The sequence below is a fragment of the Phodopus roborovskii genome, unplaced genomic scaffold, assembly GCF_943737965.1.
Source record: "Phodopus roborovskii unplaced genomic scaffold, PHOROB, whole genome shotgun sequence".
Taxonomy (NCBI): Eukaryota; Metazoa; Chordata; class Mammalia; order Rodentia; family Cricetidae; genus Phodopus; species Phodopus roborovskii.
Window position 1 is genome coordinate 30,817,158 of NW_026126541.1, and position 15,731 is coordinate 30,832,888.

At 41.4% G+C, this 15,731-nt stretch overlaps 1 protein-coding gene across 5 annotated transcripts in view; it reads right to left on the minus strand.

The window, feature by feature from the left end:
• Positions 1 to 2,360: 2,360 nt before the first annotated feature.
• Positions 2,361 to 15,731, minus strand: part of Vldlr (very low density lipoprotein receptor) — a 32,665-nt gene continuing 19,294 nt past the window's right edge. For 2 of the 5 annotated variants that reach the window (XM_051199567.1, XM_051199568.1), the window contains exons 6-20: positions 14,057 to 14,428; positions 13,850 to 13,972; positions 13,637 to 13,759; positions 12,927 to 13,046; positions 12,699 to 12,824; positions 12,045 to 12,216; positions 11,250 to 11,468; positions 9,927 to 10,045; positions 9,188 to 9,327; positions 8,526 to 8,667; positions 7,197 to 7,343; positions 6,191 to 6,274; positions 5,771 to 5,851; positions 4,261 to 4,430; positions 2,363 to 3,137 (exon numbers count right to left, since the gene is read on the minus strand). In XM_051199567.1, the coding sequence (XP_051055524.1) occupies positions 3,102 to 3,137; positions 4,261 to 4,430; positions 5,771 to 5,851; positions 6,191 to 6,274; positions 7,197 to 7,343; positions 8,526 to 8,667; positions 9,188 to 9,327; positions 9,927 to 10,045; positions 11,250 to 11,468; positions 12,045 to 12,216; positions 12,699 to 12,824; positions 12,927 to 13,046; positions 13,637 to 13,759; positions 13,850 to 13,972; positions 14,057 to 14,428 (2,174 nt within the window). In that variant the 3' untranslated portion in view covers positions 2,363 to 3,101. Of the gene's footprint in view, positions 3,138 to 4,260; positions 4,431 to 5,770; positions 5,852 to 6,190; positions 6,275 to 7,196; positions 7,344 to 8,525; positions 8,668 to 9,187; positions 9,328 to 9,926; positions 10,046 to 11,249; positions 11,469 to 12,044; positions 12,217 to 12,698; positions 12,825 to 12,926; positions 13,047 to 13,636; positions 13,760 to 13,849; positions 13,973 to 14,056; positions 14,429 to 15,731 lie in introns of all 5 variants that reach the window. The other 3 variants (XM_051199570.1, XM_051199571.1, XM_051199569.1) reach the window with 3 other exon arrangements.

Sequence of the window (15,731 nt, forward strand, 5' to 3'; positions counted from 1 at the left end):
CTTACATTCAGCTTTTCATTGGTGAAAGCAGATGGGAATGAGATTCCTACAAAAATGGTGGTTATTGTCCTTTCTATGAAGAAGCTCTTGTGAGCTGAAATTTCTGTGAACAAACAAACAACAATAAAACCCCAACAACTGTCTCATCTTCTAAGTCATCTCCTTTCTCCTTGACAACAAGGCACCTTCCCAGACTTTTTTTCCATTTCTGGAATTTACCCAGTTTAAGGGTTTAGGATATGGCTGAAAAAGGGACACAATAGTCAACCTCTTCAAAGAAGGCCAAACACTGGCTTTAGAAACGAAGGGCTCAAAGTTCTGGATAGGGAGTAGCATTTTGTTTTGTTCTTGAACCTAAGTAAGCAAAGGGTCTGTGTTTTTTTTTTTTTTTAATTTGTTTGTTTTGCCACAAGTGAAAGAAGAATCATGGTGTTCATTTGGGTTTAAGGGGACATGCTGTTCCAGTAGGAAAGACTTAACTAGGTAAGAATGGTAGGAAATCAATTCCCTTTAACTACATGATAGATACATGGGAAGCCCTCCAGTATCTTTGGGTTGGAGTAATGTTAAAAGTTAGACAGTAGGTGGGTTTCAGGTTTCTGTCATTTTCCCAACTGAAAAGTGACTCCTTTAACTGGTTAGCAACCATGCTGTTTAAACCCTGCCTAACATTCTAGAGAGGGGATGTCTGGGATCCAGGCAAGTGCCCAAGTTGAAGCATCAAAGCATTATTTTGCCCCCTGTTTGTCCACACCCAAAGGCTCTGAAATGATGCCAAATCTTCAAAGTAGCTATTAGGATATTCTAAGGGAACTGGTGAGTGACTAGGCCTACTTCTTGCCATGGAGCATGTAGCTTCCTATAACCTCTTAAAATTTAGTTCTCAGAGACTTAGCTGGGTTTCTTTCCCAGGGTCTACAAATCTATTGATGTGTCTACCTGTTGCAGATATTCCTCAAGTCCCTTGAGGTTCCACTAACTGTTGCCTCATACAATAGGCTGGTTTAATTATAAATATCCTTTCTAAGAACTTGCTGTTTCATATTTCACCTCTTAATGTATTATCCACTCCATTAAACTCTAGAGATACAGCCAACTTACATCAATCCATCTCACATATAGTTTTTAATATCTTGTTTTGGTGATAAAGGTCAGGGTTCTCATCCCTTGTGAACTATTCAGTAACAGTCTCACCAGATAACTAACTACTCCAGCAATACTTAACAATGCTCTATCAATATTTAAGAACTCATTTTTTTTTAAAAAAAAGACTTTGGGCCTTTTAAAATACAGTAAGTTTTATCTAATTGTTGGGTTTTTGCAGAGGAGACAAGATTTATAAAAATAAAATGACCGTGTTGGTTTTAGATGCTAGCTTAGCCACTTCATCCCCAAGGAATCAGCGCCTCCCTCATAATGGAGTTACCAGAGCATCTTGGATGTGCTTTAAGCCTTGCATCTTTCTTCACTTGTAGGTGTCCTGAGACTTCAGAGTAAGGATGTGATGGAAAACAAACAAAACTTCCCCCTTGACACAGTATCACTTTCCCACCTCCAACTCCTTATCTGTTCTTCATAAAAAGCGGCACAAATTCCCCATAGGAAGAACATGTCTACATGTCCAGTGAAATAGATTGACAATGTGTTAAATACATTACAATTATACTCTCCCTGAAGCCACATTAGAATACTCTTTGTCAAACTTTAGGTTATATCAGAACTACATGAAGAGTTTGTGAAAGTTCATTTTCTTGGTCCCCATCACTGCAGTTTCGGATTAAGTAGGTTTGGGGTGAGGCCCAAGAATCTTCATTTCTGTTAAGTTCCTAGTAGCTGATGCTGCTGTTTCTGGGGCATGCTGAGAACCACGACTTAGACTGTTGAACAACAATGCTGCCTAGCATCCTTCCTACCCATCTTCATGGTAAAACAACTCAGGTTCTTGTAACAATAAACCCTTCACCATGCCCATAGAAGGCACTTGTCTTTGACCTATAATAATGACAGAACATGAACAACAAAGCATGAGAACCTGTGGGAATCTTAGCAGGTGTTTCTAGATCATTGTGGAAAAAAAAAGTAGGAAAAAGGAACCTTCTGTGAACAAAAGGAATTCTTGGAAGATGGTGTCTTTTATAAAATAAGAAAGATGTGGGCTAGGGGTAGTGGGGCACACATGTAATCCTAGAAGCTGGGAAGCTGAGGCAGGAACATTGCAAGCTTGAGGCCAGGAAGGAAGAAAGGAAGGAAGGAGTGGAGGAAGGAAAGAAGGAAGGAAGGAAAGAAGGAAGGGAGGAAAGCAAAGGAAGGTGTTAAATTTGGAGGAACAAATAATAAATGGTACCCATTTCTTTAGTTAGTTTACAAAAGATACTAGCCGATTATGAGCTAGCTATACAACACCAAGAGCTATAGCTCAGATGTCTAGAACATTTGGTGAGACACAGGCTGTTCCCAGTCCATCTTAGAGGAATAATCAAAACCATGGTTAAGCTGTGTGGTTTAATTTTTTAGCACTTGAAAAAAATGTACAGTAGTTTGAAGTCAGTCTTTGCAAACCTCCACAGAGGTCAAAGATTTCATTCATACGTACAAAATTAGTTTACAAATTTTTTTTTTTTTGGCAATTTCATCTTAGTAACCCGTTTTAACCTATTGCCATTGTCCCAACCATTGAAAAAGTTTACAATAATTTACATAGAAATATCTTCAAAGTGCTTAAGAATAGTGATTGTTCTCTGGGATATGTACAGGTGGCCTATACAATGTATGTACAGGTGGGAGTCACTATAGCACAAGGTTCATTGCTGGAATATGGCTTTCTAGGGAAAGTGCATATTTGGCCAGAGTTGGCAATACTGTCTAGAGATTCAAGGGTTACAGACACTTGGTAACCACATCCAAAGCTGAAGTAGAATGTGGCCAAGAATATTTACAAAAGGAATATAAAAATGGTGAAGCACACAAACTTGATCCACGGAAGGATATCTTGATGTTCTTCCAGATGGGTGGAAAAAAGGAGACTTCAGCGCTGGCTTGGTTACCATTCCGGAGTGGGGTGTTACTGGTTCAGACCTCAGCGGTCAAGACTTGTTCAGAGGTCAAGCCAGATCATCATCTGTGCTGACAACTGATATCTGCAGAGAAAAGAGGGCTCAGGTGGGCTTGGTGGTGCTGTTAGCAGCTCAAAGTGGACTTTGAGTTGGCCATTCACAGACCCAAAGAATTGGAGGCCAAACGCATAAATTGTATTTGTGTCTGCAGCCTGAAAAATCTGAAACCCCAAAGGGCTCCTAAATTGGGAATTTTCTGAGTAGCACCATGACACTTTCAGCAGAAAATTCCACACCTTACCTTTTGTTATTGGCTGTGCTCAAAATGAACACACATTAAAATATTACATAAAGTATCTTAGGCTTTGTAGATAAGATTAAATGAAACAAATGGATTTGGGGTTCAGACTTTTTATATACACAAAAATTCTAAAATCCATTCTCCCCCGTCTCCCCCCACTCCAAAATTCTCCAACCCTGAACACTTCTGGTACCAAGTATTTCAAATAAGGAGTACATAACCTGTACCTGCTTGCTAGGAGAAATAAACAGAGTGATTTGTTCTACTTAATAAGTGTAAATCTTGGAAACAATGTGAAGATACCTAATGTGAAGTGAATGCTATTCCATGTTTCCCTGGAGAACTTGCAATGGCAGTGTTAGGCACATTTAATTTATCATGGTCCTGAAATGGAGGCCAAATATGCACTTGGGTTTTGAGGGGAAGAACAAGGGATTGCTGTTTTTGCTCCTGCAGAAAGCTGTCACTCCTGGGTGGGATGGAGCACCTCTCTAAGGAAAGCATTTAGTACTTTAGGCTAATTGAATCTCACTCAAGCTGTTGACTTTCAGCCAATTCCCCTATACACAATCCTCATATGCCCACTCTGATTTACCTTTAGCTACCCAGTGTGCAAGGAGTTGAAGTTTAAAAACAAGCCAGTTGGTTCATACTGCTATTTACATGTCATTTTTATAATCTAAAATAATGACAAATAGGACTTACCTGCCTTCCTCTGTGGGTGAGATGCTTATCAACTGACTGTTTTAGTGGGTCAGACATTTAGCATCTGACATGCATCCCAGTAGATAAAGTGTCTGGAGTCTACATGATCCTTCCCAGCCCAGGTACCCATGGCTAGAGGTTCTGACTTCCTTTGAAGAGACTAAAGTCAAGCCACAGTGAACACAGACAAAGCAGACTTACTGCTGGGTACGTGTGTCCGACAGAAGCACTGTGTCTACCGATGTCTATTGAGAGGTCCTCTTCAGTGGTCTTCAAGTACACAGGATTGTCAAAGTTCATGCTTTTCATGTTTTTATGTTGCCAATTCCGCCACATCAAGTACCCACCTACTGCTGCCATTACCAAGAGCACTGAAAAAAAAAAAACATCAAAAGTGAAGTCTAATAGTCATGGATCTATGGTAATTGATATTAATAAACATTGCATGTCTTAGGGCGCTTGAATAAATGGAAGTTGGTATACGAATGAGACAAATTTTTGAAAATTAGTTCAGGTTGTGTGAATATTTGCATTGGAGCTTTACACACCCAGGGAAGTGCAGAGTCCTGAGGTCCAACCCTAGGCCAACTTCATGAACATTACAGAAGCCTTTGTAGTGCTAGTCAAGTGGTTCTGGTATGTTAGGTAAACCAGTAAGCCAGGTCAAAGGGACATTTAAATCAAAGCGCCTTAGAATTTGCCTGAAAGTGGCTTTAGAAGTCCTTTCCTCTGAATTTGGAAATCTTTAATTACTTTAAATGTACCCTTTACGACTGGTCAGTGGTGGTGTACACTAATTCTAGCACTCAGAGGCAGAGGCAGGTGGGTCTCTGTGACTTTGAGGCCGGCCTGTTCTATAGAGCTAGTGCTAAGGCTATGCAAAGAAACCCTGTCTCAAAAAAAAAAAAAAAAAAAAAAAAAAAAAAAAAAATCAAAATCAAAAGAAACAACACACTCCCTCCAGTTTTCTAACTCTTCCAAAAGAGCATTTGACCCTTTGTTTACCTCTTTGTGAATCATCATATACAACAAATGGGACTAGAACAAAACTCTCGCTAAAGGGACTTCCTCCATGTAGTATAGTGGCATCTTATCATCCTACATTGGGTACCATTTGTAGATGGTATTTCTGTCTCACCTGCTCTAACCACCCTTCAGGCCCAAATAAATACACATTCTTCTATTAATTATTAAACTATTTGGCTGATGGATTAGGCTTCTTACTGGCTAGCTCTCTCTTAATCATTAACCCATAACTATTAATCTATGTATTTCTACATTGTCTTATCTTACTGGAGAATGGCTTGCGTGCACTATTCCCAGTAGCAGCATGGCATCACTTGGCTTCTCTCTCCCTTCTCTCCCGCATTCTTCTTGTGTGGTACCCCACCTATACTCCTGCCTGGCTACTGGCAATCAGTGTTTCATTCACCAACCAATAAGAGAAATATATATGGGCATCCCATTAATGTAGGGATAAGCAAGTCTAACAAGCTTGACACAGAAAGCAGTAAGACCTGTAGGCAATTGGTGAATATTCACAGGTGTCCATAATCATGGAAAAGATACCAGTGAAGAGTAGGTACCAGGAGTTGAGGTAATGAATGCAATTCAGTGTCTCAGGTGTTATGATAGCATGGGAGACCACAGGAAGGAGCTGTAGACAAATTAGAACTCCTATGAGGTCTACATGAGAAGTGAATTTACTTACAGAGAGGAAGGATGGCCCAAGCAGCTGAAGTTCCTTTTGGGGGAACACTGACCTCGGATACTGCTGTGGTCACATTGATCCCTGCAAGGACATACAAGGAATCAGTCTATCAGGATTTGAATTACGACTTAGAAACCTACCCATCAGCTAGAGATCCTCATATCTTTGTACCTAATATTGATCTCTAGTAGACACTGTAATTTCATACCAGAATAATTTGGGATTAGGATTATTTGAGTTACATGGCCATTTCACCAACAGGTTTAAATAAGTCAGAAAAATCCAGGATATGCAGGTTCCAAAGTCTTTGGACTTTAGGCACAAGTAGCCAGTTGGGGCAGAGCCAGCAGTTAAAGGCTGCATTAATTATTTAAGCGGCAGTTAGTTGAGATTAACAGTTTGCAGTACTGGACCCAATACCTCCAGGAACCAGTCCACTAGTACGTAGAATGTCTGTTGTGTTGATATCTTTTGTCTCACTGTAAGTCACAGGAGTTGAAGTACCTGGGTTATAAAAACCAAGAACCTGGTTAAGATTAAGGTTCCTGAGTGGCTGGCTGTAATAGTCCAGAGAAGTCATGACAAAAGGTTATTTTAAATCCAGGTAAAAGAGACAACCCACAACAGAACTAGGCTGTAAAGTGGATGCATCTGAGTGGACAGAAATAGCCAGTTTTAAGCAAAATCCAGAAACATATGAAACTTCGGGCAGAGTAGTCAGCATGTAGAAGTTGACAACTCAAAAACAATTCCTAGCCACACCCACACCGATTCTCTGTTCAAAACCCCAGGCTCCTGAGTGACCACAGATGTTCTTGAAAATGCTCTGGTGTGCCACACACATCAAGTACTCGTGTACTTATTTTCTCATTAAACTGAGTAAGTACCTATTATGGTACAGAATGATGCCACTAAGACATCACCCTGTGAGCTCCTTGCTTATGGTCAGCAAGTTCAACTTGCTGCTTAATCAAAAGCTGATGACAAAATATTAAAGTTTAAGTCCAGACTACTTGAGAGCTTAAACTTATATCATCTACTGAGGTCAGTAAATATTCTATAACCACAGCCTCCTTCCTCAAATGTCTCCAGCGTATTCATTATTATGCTCTCTGTGGAGGACTTTAAGTACCTGAAAATTGGCTAGGTCAGGCTGTTACAGAGCAATGGGTACAAACTAGTGTGTGGCACACTGACATTTTAGTCACTGATAAACTCATCTGATGTTAAAATGGGGCACTTGTCAGCTCCAAAGTAGTGATATGACTGCATGCCATGAAGCAATAACACTAATAACGATAATTTTCTGAAATAGATTTCAAAGTTAACTGCAACAGAATTTCTGAAATTGAGACAGTTGTTGTAGCCACTGCCTTACAGTGCTTGTTATCCATGCTGCTTATAGTTAAAATGCAAAGAGCCTTACTTTGACACTCTCGTCCATTTTCCTCAAGATTGTACCCATTGGGACAGGAACAGGTATATTTCGGAGAGTGATCATTAATCTGTGGTGCTGGTAGGCAGAGGTATTCACATCCCCCATTCTGCATATCCTCTTCACACCAGTTTTTACCTAGTCAGGAAGAAAAGTCCTTTAAAGTAGGCTTTGCAACGTTAACTATCTATAGTCTCCATGGAAATCAGTTCTGTCAATCCTTCAAGTGAGACTAACAGTCATGAAGTATGTGTAACACTAATGTTGAATGGGTATCAGTCAATGTACTGGGAGCACATACTTAAAGATACCAGATTTAGAGGTCTTTTGGAAGTAGAGTAAGAGTTATATCTTCCATAGGTTGGTGTGAAGGGAGGTGAGGGACCAGGCCTGGCTTATACTGTCTGTTCAAAGCTTAGAGTGAGGCATCAGAAGAAGGAAACAAGTCATATTTTCTTGGCTGTATACTGACTAACTCCTACAAAGTGGAAGGGAACTCAGCCACAGGGAGGTATGAGGGTCTCATTGGGGAGGCAAGCCAGTATTCTGGGCAGGAGAAAACATGACTAGATACATTTGATGATTTGCTAAATCCTATGTAAGATAAGCCATGGGGAAGAGTAGGTGTTACTGGTTGTGTCTCTATAAATTTGCACATAGAAGTCTTAACTGCCAATACCTTAGAATGAGGCCTTATTTGCAGATACGGTATTGACAGAAGTAATCAAGTTGAGATGAGGGCTTTAGGAAAGGTCATAACCCCAAGTGTCCAATGTCCTCAGAAGATGAAGTATGGGCACAAGCATGTATTTTTAAAAGGTGCGACTAGATTCTGGGGAAAATGGCCATCTTCAAACCAAGAACAGAGGTCTGAGATAGAGCTTTTCCTTGAGTTCTCAAAAGGAACCAACTTACCAAAATCTTGACTTTGAATTTTTAGTTCCAGAATTGTGAGATAGTAAATTTCTGTAGTTTCAGGCACCCAATTTGTGATACTTTGCTACAGTAAACCTAGAAAACTAATCCTAAGGCTACTGTGGAAGCTGGTACAATAGGCTTAGCAATAGGAACCCAGAAAAAATCAAAATGAAAGCCATGCCACTCAGGGTTGAAAAGAGCTAAAAGCTGACTCTGAAGCCATTTCTCCAAGAAGGCAGGAATGAGATATTAGATATTAAGTGTGGAGTTTGGCCTAGGGTTCAAGAGGACAACGGTTCCATTTTAAAGGAAGTTGAGTAGCTAAGGAGCCAGTGGGTAGTGGGTTCTAGGTCATACTACTCCTTTAGCATGGCCATTAAAGAGTAGGTTTCTTCATGTTACCTGATGGCTGAACGAGTTCATGGTAGACAATGATATCTTGAGCATCATTGAGGTTGTTGACTAGAGTAGCCAGTTCTGACCCAGTGAATTTATTGGCACCATACACTGCTTCATTTTCTCCATCTATCCAGTAGACACGATCCTAAAACAGAACCCCGACAATTAGCATGTACATCCAAGATTGACACAAATCAAGTTCTAATATGATTTACTTGCCATGTAATGAGGTAAGATTATTTTTTTCTTTGTCATGTTTTTTATTTATTTTTTTACATTGCAATCCCATTTTCCCTCCCCCCTCTCTTCCTGCTTCCCTGACTTCCCCTTCCACCTCCCCTCTGCTCCTCCAAGAGGTTAAGGCTTCCACCTAAGAAGTATATTAAATCTGTCCCATGATCTCGTTGAGGCAGGACCAAGTCCCCCCCATCCCCACCCCACCCCTATCCCTCAGGTTGAGCAAGGCATGTCTTAGGAATGATTCTCTGGGACAATGAGTATGAAGAGTAAGGGAAGCAAGTTCAGGTTTCTTGAAGTCCCTTGAGAACTTAGTGTCTAGTGTGTGCTAGTCTTTAGGTAAAAAAATTTCAGTTGTCTACTGTTCCTTCCTCTTCCCACACACCTGTTCTAAAAGTGTCCACTTAGATGTGAGGCTCATATCTTACCTCAAATATTGTGAGTGCAAGAGGGTGAGCTAGGAACTCCAGAGATTTGAGCACTATCCTCCGATCTTGGCCATCCAAGTCCACACTGGACAGCATGTGCAACTTGGAATCTAGCCAGTAGAGGCGGCTTTTGACAAGGTCTAGGCAAGAAAATAATTGACATAATATGAGCTGTGGCTGCTATGGTTTCTATTTAAAGCTATCTAACGAATCCATTCCGTTTTATGGTTTCTTCTCTATCAGGAGTTCCTAATGGGGACACCATAATACTTGTGAAGCCATCAATAGAACCTGTAACTGCATTCTCTCTGCGGAGGCCAATGGAATGTCTAAGACTGTCAAAGTCATTGAATTGGGCTAGGTTACATTATTGAAAGTGTCAAAAAAAGGGGGCTTGTATTTTTTACTTCTTCCCAGATAATTCAGAAGGAAATAGTTACAAATTGCCACCCAGGAAAGGCTAAGACACCCATGCCTGTTGTATCCCATATTAAAAAAAAAAAAAAAAAAAAAAAAAAAAAAAAACCCAAATCCAAGACTAATTGAGTTTCCATTGCATATTAGGCCAACTAGATGACAAGCCAGCCATCCTGGCACTGGTAATTTGTCAAGTCCTCCATCTTTGTTCAGCCCCTCTTTCCAGCTGTAGATGGAACTGGAAGTGTCATTGCAAATGTAATGGGCATACCTAGTATGATGAAAGTAGTTAACAGTGATGGAGGGAGAAGGACATGCTTACCTAATGTAATTCCATTAGGCCATTGGATGTCTTCGGTCACCAGTGGACGCCTGTCAAATCCATTCATCCCTGCTTTTTCTATTTTAGCTGGCTCACCCCAGTCAGACCAGTAAACAAACCTGGAAGAGTTAAATCAGAAATGTGTCTTAGTGGCTGAGAAGAAAGAAAGCTGTGACTTAAATCAAAAGCTTAAAGAGGGCACAGAAAACTCTTGAGCTTGAGCTCTCAAGATAAATGTTGACACTTAGGGCTTTAATTATGTTCTGAGTACATGAAATTAAACAAAGGATATATACAAGGGCTGGAGGCACAGTTCAGTAGCAGAGCTCTTGGCCTACCGTGTGTGAGGCTCTGGGTCTACTCCTCAGGACTACAAGAGGCAATGATGTGATTTTGACTTTGTCTAAGCTGCCTGACTTAGTAAAACATTTAGACAGAAGTCTGTTTATTTCCATTGAACTTTCACACAATTTACATTTTTAGAGGTAAGCCTTGAGGGCACAGGGTTATACAAATACCAGTGTTTTCTTTGAATCCTAGATTTGACTGCCCAGAGCTAACCAACCCAGCAAAGTGCCCCACCCCAGCCACACACACACACCACACACACACACACACACAAACACAATTATTTGTGTAGAAGGTGGATGTGCAAAAGATTCAGACATCGCTTCTGGTGTATGTCATACATGAATTCTAAGGCATCACTAATTACACAGCTGGATAATCAGGAGTGAGACTAGGAGGCACATCACGCACAAGCTCCAGGACTTCTCTGTATTTTGTCACTCACTCATAACATTTTTTTTTTTTTTTTTTAGTATACCTTCATTATGCATCATGATTGGTTTCAAGCAGATATTTTCATTCAAGTTTATCATGCTCACACTGGAGTTTTATTTAGCCATAAAGAAGGAAATTATATCCTTTTTAGGAAACTAGAGGCAACCAAAGATGATCATTATTAGGTACAGTAAGACTCCAACAACAAACCACATCTTTTTTTCTTGCTTGCAGATCCTAGATTTTATAAAGATACATACATTGTGTGTGTGTGTGTGTGAGAGAGAGAGAGAGAGAGAGAGAGAGAGAGAGAGAGAGAGAGAGAGAGAGAGAGAGAGAGAGGCTGAAGAGATAAGGGAAGAAAGGGAATTAGCTGAAGGGTTACAGGGGAAACGTGGGAGGGGCTGGACAATGAACACTATCATTGATGTCTTGAACCAGATAATTCTGTCCCTGGGCATTCTTAGGATGTATGAGAAAAGCTCCTGACTTATGTGACTAGCATCCAAAAGGCTAAGTGAAGGAAAACAGAATACGAACCCAGACAATGGGTCCACAGCTATGGAGGCAGGCTCTCGCAAGTCAGAGTTAAACAGGAACTTCCTCTTGGCTCCGTCTAGGGTAGCTACTGAAATAGTCTTAGAAGCCGCATCAGTCCAGTAGATGGTCTTGTACACCCAATCAACAGCAATGGCTGCAGGATTATAGACATTGTCGATCATTTTAAAATGTCTACCAACCTTGTCATCAATTGAGGCACTGAAACAGAATAGGTCACAAGAAATTTAAAAGTTGTCACCATTGAACCCTGGAGAATGGAGATTTTGCTTATAAAATGGTCAAGGACTTTACTCAGAAAGATTATAGGAACCCCATAGCTCAGCACTGAAATTGTCCAGCCATGTTGCTTGGGGATGGAAAAATAGCAATATTGTAGCCTATCTAATTGTATTCTAGATGCAAGAAAAGCATTTAATACAGCAGCCATTAACCCAGGTCTACAGTTTCCACTGAGGAAAAGCCACTACCAACATTTGTATTTGTAGTAAGAAAATACAGTTCACAACTATTGGTGGGGAGAAAATATGAAGAGTTCAGATGTCATCTGCAGGCAGAGTCACCTTTTACTTCACAGCCAATGATTCATTCCTAAATAACAGCTGGTGGTAATTTAATCGCTGAAAAAAATCAGTGTTGGATTTATTACTCTCAACTAACTAGCTGGCAGACTGGAGCTAGAGGCAAGAGATGCCCCACCCGCTACCCCAATCCTTCCCACAGGCCCAATGACAGCGGCTTATATGTCCAGATGTCAGGGATACAAGTGAAAGTTACCTGAAGATAGCCTTTTGGCTCAGATCGGCCCAAAATAGCTTCTGGGCTGCAATGTCAGCATCGAGAGCCACTGTGTTTCTTAGTTGTTCTACAAGCTGGATGTATTCCTTCCTCTCTAGGCCAATCTTCCTGATGTCTCTTCGATTAGTAAAGATCAGACTTGGCTCTTTGCCTATAAGACATAAGCCAGGTTCATTTCTTTTTGCTATAAAGCAAGATCTTCTATGTCACCTCCTCCTCACAGAGGGACACTCCTAGAGATACTACTGGACATCTCAGTAGTACCCAGCCTGAAGTTCAAGCCCCGTAGTCCCGTAAGTCCTTCTACCCTATTTAGGAAGGCAGTCCTGGGTTACAGCACTCAACAGTAGGGTGGCTGATAAACAAGTTAATTTGTTTGCACTGTGCTCAGTTTCAGAAGCAGAAAGGGAGCAAATATGGCGACTGTTCCTAGTATCCTATGCAAAAGGAAAGACCAAGGCAGATACTCGGGAAGCCGATCTGCGTTAAGCTATCCTGCTGCACTAGGAGTTTAGCAGCATTGCTCTGGGGTGTGACTTTATGTGTAGCTTGACTGTTGCAGTCACTGGCTGTACCTTTTGGAATCACTAACTCATAAAGGTACCAGAGCAACACCAGCCCAAGTCCATTTACCTACTGCCTTGCACACGCCAGTGGCAAGATCCATTTGATAGCCACGACTACATTCACACTTGTAACCGCCTTTTAAGTTGATACAAATTTGACTGCAGATCCCCGGATTTTGGCATTCATCAATATCTAGGAGGGAAATTAGAATTAGTCGTGCTGTGTCTCTGCCTTACTAGATGCATGATGCCTTTCCCATGTTCTCCAGGGGCCAGGCTCTGTGCTTCAACTCACCTCCACAGGTTTTCCTGTCTATCAGCTCAAACCCGGCTGCGCAGTCACATTCATAGCCTATAACTAGGTCCTTGCAGATATGGGAGCAGCCACCGTTATTAATCAAGCATTCGTTGACATCTGGAATAAATGCGTAGCAAAAGTCACCTGGCAGCTTATTCTTTGTTTTTAATATAATACTATAGACTTATTCTATGAAACTTCCATATAGAGATTCAATGTATTTTGATCATATATACCTCCCCATTCCCCACCCAACCCTCTGAAGATGCTACACAAACATCTCCCTCCCAACTTCCAAGTGCTCATTTTGTTTCCTGTTTCATAACCCAGGGTCCAAATTAGTATGACACCTTATTCTTAACTGATAGCTGTCTTATTCACATTTAAGCTTAGGCTGCTGATGGTCTTGCTAGGGTCTGATTATTTGTTTTGTGGATAAATATTTCAGGCCAGATGATAGGCTACCAGTTAGTTATGCAGGATTTATTTGTTTTGCTATTATTTTTAGTTATCTTAAGGAGTTCTTAAACTCGGGGTTAATTTGTCACTGGGTAGAATCCCATGTCGTGACATTTTATCGTCAAGCTTATATTAAGTTTTAGTTCATTCTGAGTTCAGTGAACCATCAGGCAGGGTCCAGACAACATTAGCTCTGATGGACTGAATGGAACCTCCCAGCCCTGGCCTCAAGCAGGCCCCTCACTTACTGCATTCCTTCAGAGGCTCATCACTCCAGTCCCTGCAGTCCTGCTCCTGGTCACACACTTTGCTGATGTCTATGCATTCCCCACTTCTGCACTTGAATTTTCCAGGGCCCAAGCACTGGTTGACTATGAAAACCAAACACAGGAGAGAAGTTCCATCGTTGGTCTGACCAGAGCAACCAGTGGTCCCCCTGAACACGATGGCGAGAACCTCACCATTTTTGCAGTTGACTTCATCAGAGCCGTCCACACAGTCTCGGATGCCATTGCATTGCCTGCTGCCATGTATGCAGCTCCCATCTTCACATTCAAATTGGTCAGGTCTGCAGGTTCGAGAAGCTGTGGAAGGAGGCGACACAATGGAATGAAGCCAGCCAGAGGGTCCCCAGTCAAGACATGGAAGAGAACTGGAAAGTTACTTACGGCAGTTGACCTCATCACTGCCATCCTTACAGTCAGGGTCGCCGTCACACCGCCATTTTTTGTGAATGCACTCGCCAGAGCCACACTGGATCTCGCTGGCAGGACATTTCAGATGTATCACTGGCTGACGGCCACACTGTTCAAGAGACTCATCTGACTGGTCCGAGCAGTCCGCGTCATCATCACACACCCAGCTGAGGGGGATACACGAGGAGGTGCTGCACTGGAACTCGTGGGCACCGCAGGTGGGTGGCGCACAATCCAGCTCGTCACTGCCATCATCACAGTCATCCTGGCCATTGCACACAAAGTTCCTGGAGACGCAGCGACCACTGGAGCAAGTGAACTCGTCAGCACTACATGTTATGTTGCCTGTCAGAGGGAAGACGGTCCGTTGAAAGCGTGCATCAGCTTTTTGGGTTTTTTTGTTTGTTTGTTTGTTTGTTTTGTTTTGTAAATACAAGACTCACCACCAAATCAAATATATTGATCTCTGATGATTAATTTTAGCTCTCTAACTTAAAAGCTATAGTGCTGTTATAGTGAGAACAAGTTTCTGAAATACGACAGAACAGTTTCACAGTATAAAATAAGGTGCAGCCATACTATGTATAAGAGCAGAAATAAAGGACCAAGAAAACGGTAGAAGGCTAGAAGCTAATTTGAGATGAGAACCACAACTGACACTTAAAGGGACAGCGATTGATAGCTTAAGGTGGTATCAGGGACTTCATTTTGGAAGGCAGAGTTATACCTAGACCAACCTATTGTATGTCAGCCCAAATCACATCACTAGCTGAGAATATTCATCAGCTATACATGGGCAAGATTAAAGGGTAGTGAGGTACTATCCAAAAAGAAACAAACCATAGAACAGTCTATATGGTTCCTTTCTTTTGGGTCCTTTAAAAATATATTAGGAATACCATCTTAATAATTTCCAGTTGTTGTTTTTTGTTTGTTTTTGTTTTGTTTTGTTTTGTTTTAAGTCACTGCTAGGATCAGAATCACAGCCTAGCAACTCTGTATGCTAGTGAAGACAAAGTAGTCACAGTAGCCAGTTTAGGTTTTGATTGAAATTCCTGCCAAACATACCAAAGTCACAATTTGGTGGTAATTGGTAAAAGGAGACCACGACTCTCTTGGGAAGCAAAGTGTAGATTTGCAAGGGAAATGCTTGGCAGCTCCAGGGCTTGCCGTGGCAATGCATGAAGCTCAATTCTATGACTGAACATGAAACTCATTGGACTAGGTGCAGTGATATTGCCCCACTAAGTGACTTGTGCAGGCCAGACTAGTGTTTCACCTGAAAGACCCTGAGCTCCAGACTAATGTTTTACCTGCAAGGACCCTGAGTTCCAGATTAGTGTTTCATCTGCAAGGACCCTGAATTCCCTTAGCTTCTATTGCAGCCTGAAGTTAGGCTCATCAGACTCAGCTTTAGACGCACTCTAAGCAATGTTTTTCAACCTTCAGACTTTTCCCTAGGGCCTCACCTTTAACATGGAACACTTCATTATAGACATTTCCAAGAATATAAGTATGAAAGAGTAGGAAACAGCTAGCATTCAGAGACAGGAATCATCATAGGACACAAAGGTTAGGTAGACTTTAGGTATCTGCTGTCAATATGTTAGATCACGTTTCTATGCTAATGTCACTGTAGATTCTAGTT